This window comes from Antrostomus carolinensis, unplaced genomic scaffold (genome assembly GCF_000700745.2).
Source record: "Antrostomus carolinensis isolate BGI_N321 unplaced genomic scaffold, ASM70074v2 scaffold14161, whole genome shotgun sequence".
Classification (NCBI taxonomy): domain Eukaryota; kingdom Metazoa; phylum Chordata; class Aves; order Caprimulgiformes; family Caprimulgidae; genus Antrostomus; species Antrostomus carolinensis.
In genome coordinates, this window is record NW_010294909.1 from 64716 (window position 1) to 72053 (window position 7338).

Genomic DNA, 7338 nt, shown 5'->3' on the forward strand with positions numbered 1-7338 from the left:
TTACTCAAAGTATTGGACGAGTATCTTCTGATGTTTGCTAACCATCTCAGTAGGAACAGGCACTTTGTAATACTTGTTCCTAAATATTCATGGATCTCAGCACAGGCATTCATCAAATCCTTGAGCTGATTCAAATTTGACCCTGCCTGCCAAGACCATGGTCATTCACTACAGCTCCTTGTGCTTACTGCACTGGACTTTCAGGTTCAGTTAGAGTCCTGCCTCTGTTCATGTTAAAATAAGTACAATTTTTGTGCTTCAGTTAACTCTTTGTTACTTGATACCCAAATTTTGGAAGTCTTCCAACCAAACGTTTCCACTAGCAGAGAGAGGACAGTATGTGAGCCCGTGTTCAGTTCATGCATTTCCTTCTGCAGGTTCTCCGCAGACGGCAGTGAACCTGCAATCCCAGGAGGACACGCTACATGCCAACGGGCTGCCCAAACATGTCAAACAAGAGTTTCCAAAACAAAAGGCAGTAAAAGGGAACTAAGACAGGTCCACAACTTTTGTCTCACCCTTAAGGCAGCATAAATGAATCCAGCTGCTTACATGCCAGAGGCCAAAAACACCAACAGTAAGATCCACAATGATGCATATTCAAAGAACTGCAAACAGATCCATTTTGGATAAACATAGAGTGGAACAATTTTACAGGAGAAATTTCTTTAAATGCCTCAACAAAGAATGAAACAAAATCAACTGGGAAGATATGCACGAAGTTTTGGATGTCTCTTGGGTAAAATTTTATTTCAAAGAAACCAGTATTTTACAGGCAGAAGTATGTTGAGACTAATTTCCGTTTGTAGTGTCTCTCATCAATTAGAAGGTTCTTCCTCAGGTAAATCATTAATATAGGCATATGTGTGAGGGACAAAATAGTTTAGGAGAATTAAATTAAATGAATTGGTCCCATGAGAGTTTGTTACCTTTCCAAATACAGACAGTTTATATCCCACAGGCCACAGATCTGTCTCTCTAGCAGCTTCAATACATTCCCTCCTACCTCTATGTGAATAAAACCATCTAATTTATTTAGAATTCTCTATGCACAGTTTTTACTTTTCTGACACTAAGCTGTAATTTCTGTTGGTTTTGTTACTCATTTTTAAGCTACAGTCTCAAGAGGAAAAATCTCCATGGCTTTAATTTACTCATCTTGTCAGTCAAGGTATCCTACTGCACAGACAGAGAGCAGGCTGTTGCCCTCACGGTGGGAGATAAACTACACAGCTCAATTCCAGTTAAATGATTTAGAGTAAACACCACAGTAAAGATGTGAGAAAGATGCTGAAGTCTTCTTCCCGCTCATCCTCCCAGAAATGCACTCCAGCATGCTGCAGAATTTACTACTGACTGCACTATTTAGTAGGAGTTTAGAGCACTGTAATTTCCTCTTTCATATTCACCTACACATTACATAGGTGAGGCCATTCATTTCTCTGTACATGTACGTGCACAATACACAGATGTGTCTCCTATAACAAGCTCAATACTCCAGAAAAATATGAAATTTTGAAACTATAGAAAGATAAACAGGTAACCAAACTGAACTCTTACCAGACTGAATACAGGTAAATAAGCAGACTAGTTATAGAAAATGTTCCTACAGCTGTCATGGTCTTGTAGCTACACTTTATTCTTAATTGAGTTAAACTTGACACTATTACAGGTAAAACATCAAACCTGGAAGCATATCAGGGCTAAACTCTTCTTAGGGTTGGTGTAATCTTTTCATAGATTTTTTTTTTAGAATCTGAGTAATTTAGACAGTCAAAATTAATTCCTTCTTCTGTCCAAGGCATAAGATAACTTTACAATTATGTATTTTTTAAATGCAATTAAATGTTGATGACAAAATTAACATCTGTATGTCTAAATAAAAAGTGATAGAGAACAAAATAAGAAATAAGACAAAATAACTAAAATGGAAAATTTACTGATGTAATATGTAATGCATCATCAGCTCACAAGTCTCTTCCCAAACAGAAGCACTAAGATACTAAAAATGACAGTGAAATAATACAATTTATCAGCTGGTAAATTTTAGAGAGTATCAGCCACTAGTAAATTTCATGGTGTGTGGTTTTAAGAAGCAGAAGTAGTTTGTGCTACTCTTGTTCTGTAATTTATTCTCATTGTATCAAACAAGAGTGGGAAAACTTGGATGAGGAAGCTAATAGCAAAAAAATCCCACTTTCCTGTTCACTCATCAATACTGCTAATCCTTATGAAATATGACTTCTTGCTTTAGTCTGCAAAGAAGAAACCTCTCCAAGGCAATACAAATTTAGTTGGCTGATACATACTGAACCTATAAACAGTTAAAGAACTAAGGCTTTATTGTTTCTTTTTCTGCTGTAAGAAATAAATTTTGCAGATTATATTGGGGGGGGTGGAGCTTGTCTGCTTTTTAATTTAAAAAGAAGAAAAAAAAAAAGAAAAACAATAAGACCATTCAAAGCTGAGTATCACACAATGTTGTTAAAGAAACTAGAACACACAGGAATATTATTATTCAGGTGTTCCAAATTTTACACCAATATAAAGAAACAAGGCTAGAACAAAGCTATGCTATATAAAGTGAACACTGTTTTTCAGTGCATACTTGTTCCACTGCTAAGACTCTTGCAACTACAGTATCACCTAACAAACACAGATAAATCCATCTCCACATGGATTCATCTCCAGGTCTGTCTTGTGCGAAGTCAAATGCACTAATTGAGATTAATAAACTAATATAATAGAAATAACTTTATTGGCTTGCTCATATTTTAAACTGTTACAGAGATATAAAAAAGTAAATGCTAATCTTTATAAATATATAGGTATTAAATGATTTATCAGTTTCTCCTAGGTGTTCTCTTGATTACTCAAATACCTGTTGAACACGTGCTAGACAGACAAATATTGATGGACCTGTTTCAATCAGTTGAATCATTGAACAGAGCAATAGCACACCTAACTCAGTAAATCAAATCAGGACTCCCACACAGATGATTTCCAGTTCATTTACATTCTCCACAGGCATTTAAAGTTACATGCTTTGAATATGGTGCTGCTGATCGACTTTGAAAACACTTATTTTTGCAACATACAGTTTTCAGTGCTAAGATCAAATACAAAACTCCCTTGTTGCCTTTAAGTCACACTAAGCCAGTGCCATTTATATTGCTGTGACTGCAAATTTCAGTGACTGGATGCTTGGGGTTATTTGCTTTTGCACATTATTTAAAATAGTTGGCACCAACTTCACAGAATCACACAGAATCACAGAATCATAGGGGTTGGAAGAGACCTCTGGAGACCATCTAACCCGACCCCCCTGCCAAAGCAGGTACATCTAGAGCAGTTCATCAGTGGTTTTTCTGATTTCACTTCTTTGTCACATGATTTTCTTTTAAGTCTAATGCATTTCAGTAGTGAATTAGTTTGAGATTCAAGCTCTGCTGACTTCTAATAGAAACTGTTAGAAAACAGCTGTTTGTAACTGTTAAAAATTATCACAAAATGTAGACAGATAAATACCTTGCTTTTTTCTTGCTGAAATTCTATCTGGATGTTGGTTAGTTTAGTCCGTAGCTCCTCATTAGCAGCTTGCAGTGCTTCATTCTCCATATCGGACTTCTCTCCTTTGGCACGACTTTTCTTTGACATAATTATTTTTGAAGTTTAAAATAAAATTTTTGCTCCACACTGAGCTACCAGCTAGTGCCTTCAGCTTTTAGCATTTGAGAGTCATGTAGTGTTCAACAAAATCTTTCACACAGATCTCTGCCATCATAGGAGCAGTATCTCATGTCCTGGAAGAAACAAAGTAGTGGGAACAGAATTACGCTACAGCATTGAGCAGAATCAAACACCAGACTTAACACTCAGTTTTAAAGCACACTGAACTTCCTTGTAGCATATACTATATTGCACAGTGTACTAGACTTTGAAAGAAATAGATTAGAAAAGAAGAAGTTACATAATATTTCATCATCTTATCTAAACCCTATCCACTGTAATCTGATGTCCACAGAAATAAAACTCTTCACAGTTCTGATGAATATAGGGTATAATCATTCAAGAACTGACTTGGTCCATGCTCAGGATTCCCAAAAAGCACAGGGACAACCATAAATTTACTGAGGCTGGTGGTGTTTCAGTAGGAACAGTTTATTCCCTGTAGTAAGAAGAAAGCCCTTCTCACCTTAATGTATCAGTTATCATTCATAATTGTATTATTAATAATTATAACCAAGTCTCACAGCATCAGGATATATGGAAAAGGTATTACAAAACTGGAGAAACATTTTAAAATTACTTCTTAATAATATCATATATATATATATACATGTATATATATATATACACACACACTGCTTAAGTTCAGGGTTGATACTACCTGAAATGCTTTAATCAAAACATTATGTTACTTAACTTCATTTTCATTCCCAGTGTGCCTCTAAGCTTAAAAAGTATTCAATTATTTAAATCAGTTTTATGTAATATTCAAGGAGGATATCAATAGCAGACAAAGAACTCAAATTCCTGCTTAATCTGCAGCTTTTTTTCCTCTCTGCTCTCCTCTAAGAATAACCTGGTGCTCCACAAGAACAAACTGAGCAACACATACTTTCAATACTGAATTAGTTTCCAAACCCATGTCCTCTGCTCATTTTAAATGTCCACATAATTTTCATCATTAAATTGCTGACAAAGCAGAGTGGTTCCTACTTTAATACTGAACTACATTCCTGGAGTATTGTATTTCCAAGAAAATTGCTACCAAATTGCCTTCAAACTGTAAGTTGCTCTTTCCAACCTACTTCTGTCTGGGAGTTATTTTAGAAATGGTATTAGAATGAAAATCACATGCATTCTTTAGCACATACTTTCTAAAGGTTTAACAACTAACACCTGAGGTGTGTACAGACAACCACCATTTGGTGAGTTCCGCTAAATACAGAAGTTTTATTCTCGTCTTTAAGGACTGGTAAACAGATACCAAGGAGTTAAATGTCTTGCTCAAAATGACAAGTCAAATCAGACAAAATGTGAACAGAACTCAAGACTCCAAGTCTCAGTCTGTTTCACAATATTCCCAGGGAGTTTTTCATTTATAAAAAGCAACTGAAAAAAAAGACCAACTAAACCAATTATTTGCTAAAGTAACTTAAGTGAAATCATTCTTTTGCTTTGTAATATGAGATGTCTTTCCTTCCAAATTTAATAATCTGTTGATTTATCCCATGCAATAAAATTTAATATTCCTTAGATTCAAAATATTGAGCATTTTTAATATACAATTTATGAAAAAACAGGAAATTGAGTTAAATATTAATTTTATTTATGTATCAAACCTACCTTACAAAACAAATAAACACTGGTGCCACTGTGATTTTACACATAAATGTGGATTCAAGGAAAATAAATTAGCAATATTCTTACAGTAACTTGAAACAAAGAACTTTTCAGTAAGTAGAAAAAACTGGAGGAATTATTGTTCTTAAAACAGGAATTAAATTATATTAATCTATAGAGTTGCTATCGTGCTAAAGACTAAAACTAAAGACTAGTTAAACTGTATGGAAAATTTTAATTCAAAATCAGTTGCTAGTGTTATTTCCCTGGTCAATTTGTAAAAAAAAAAAAAAAATAAATAAGATAGATGTACAAATCCAATCTATAATAATTCTACAGCATTTACAATGGTGGAAGGGGAAATGAATTGTTCCTTATCTCACAGGCTATCTGGGGTATTCAGACACTATCAAGGATTTATTCCTGAAATCGCTACTAAAACAAAATTCCTTATGCAGACAGATTATATATGATTTAATTCAGTAGATTATTAACTAAATTAAGGAAACCAAAAACATGCCTCACTGGCCTGGCTACATGAATTTTAACCTCATTAGCTCTCCCCCCAACCCCATCTCAATTACAGTTTGGAATAAAGAACATCTAAGTGATAGACATGCTTGCTACTCCATCAGTAAAATAAGAAAGTGAGGTAACTGTGCTTGATGTGGATATACGTGACATCCAGAGAACCAAGAGAGATTTGAAATATCGAGTGTTTTGAAATTACCACGTATATTTTGTTTAGTAACAATAATCTCTTCAGATGGTACCATGTTCCCAAGCATATTATGAAGATATTAGGTAATTCAACATGAACATTTAAACTTATATTTATGCACTTCAGGGGATGGCCTGTCTCTGAAGTCCTGGTCATGTAAAACTCCCAATGACTGTAGAGTTCAAATTCTATCCCAGAGTCACCATCAGTCAAACCCTTTAACAAATCAGATCCTACAGTAAGGTACCAGAATAATAATGCTGTTGTCTACCTTTGAAAATGCAGGGATCTAAATATAATATGTATTATTTAAAGCTGTTCAAATTACATTTAGCCTCAAATTAAATTAGCCTCAAAAGAAAAATGTTCAGCACTACTCCTTGAAGTACTCTTTAGAATTTGAAAAAATGGGAATATAAAAACATTCTTCTCAAATCTTTTTCCTGTAACTCACAACAGTTAAAAAGTGTACCTTTCAGGTAAAATAAAAGCTTAGACACAGAACCCGAAGAAAATCACCCTCTTCTCTTATAGGCATTAAGAAAAACAAACAAACAAACAAAAACCACAAGCCAAAACAACCATCAACCAGCACTGGTGGGCATAGAAACATTTCCATTTTTACTCTTCCCTAGATACATCTTCCAGCCTATCTATTTCAAGAGCAGGAACTATGGCAACACAAAACCTCTCTATACACTCAGAAAGGCACAAAGCCCAGACGCACCAGGGCTACAGAAGAGCAGAAGAGCATGCATCTTGAGTCCTGAATGAAAAGGTTAGAGCCAGCGAGTTCCTAGATTCCCTTCTAGTTGACCACCCAAAATTACTGTTTGGATAAAGGTCACAATTAAAAAAAAACCCAAAAAAACCCACCTCATTAACACACTGAGAAAAAAGAAGGAAAAAATATTCTATTCTGACAAAATTTGACTTTATTGACTCAGAAACTTCAAACAATAACCTATTTATTAACTCACTATATATCAGTTGAGAGGCAAGTTCATGCAGCTATCACAATACAGTCACATAATCACTCCATGAATAAAAATAGCTACTTACTGTGCTGTGAGTTCTACACACTTATTGCAAATCTTAAGATAATTTGAATATATTTTAATATTTCACACACACACACAAAAAAAAAAAAAAAAAAGGACAGGAAAGAGTAATTGATTCGTCACATTTTCAGCAGCCTCTGAAACATACCAAATGTCTCACTTTACTTGATAGGTATAGGGGCACTTGTAATTCAAGAAAAAGAACGG

General features: G+C 34.7%; 1 protein-coding gene across 2 annotated transcripts in view; it reads right to left on the reverse strand.

Moving 5' to 3' along the window:
* Window positions 1–3657, reverse strand: part of LOC104532562 (janus kinase and microtubule-interacting protein 1) — a 51008-nt gene extending 47351 nt beyond the window's left edge. For both annotated transcript variants that reach the window (XM_029087431.1, XM_010177801.1), the window contains exon 1: window positions 3529–3657. In XM_029087431.1, the coding sequence (XP_028943264.1) occupies window positions 3529–3657 (129 nt within the window). The remainder of the gene's footprint in view (window positions 1–3528) is intronic.
* Window positions 3658–7338: the final 3681 nt, after the last annotated feature.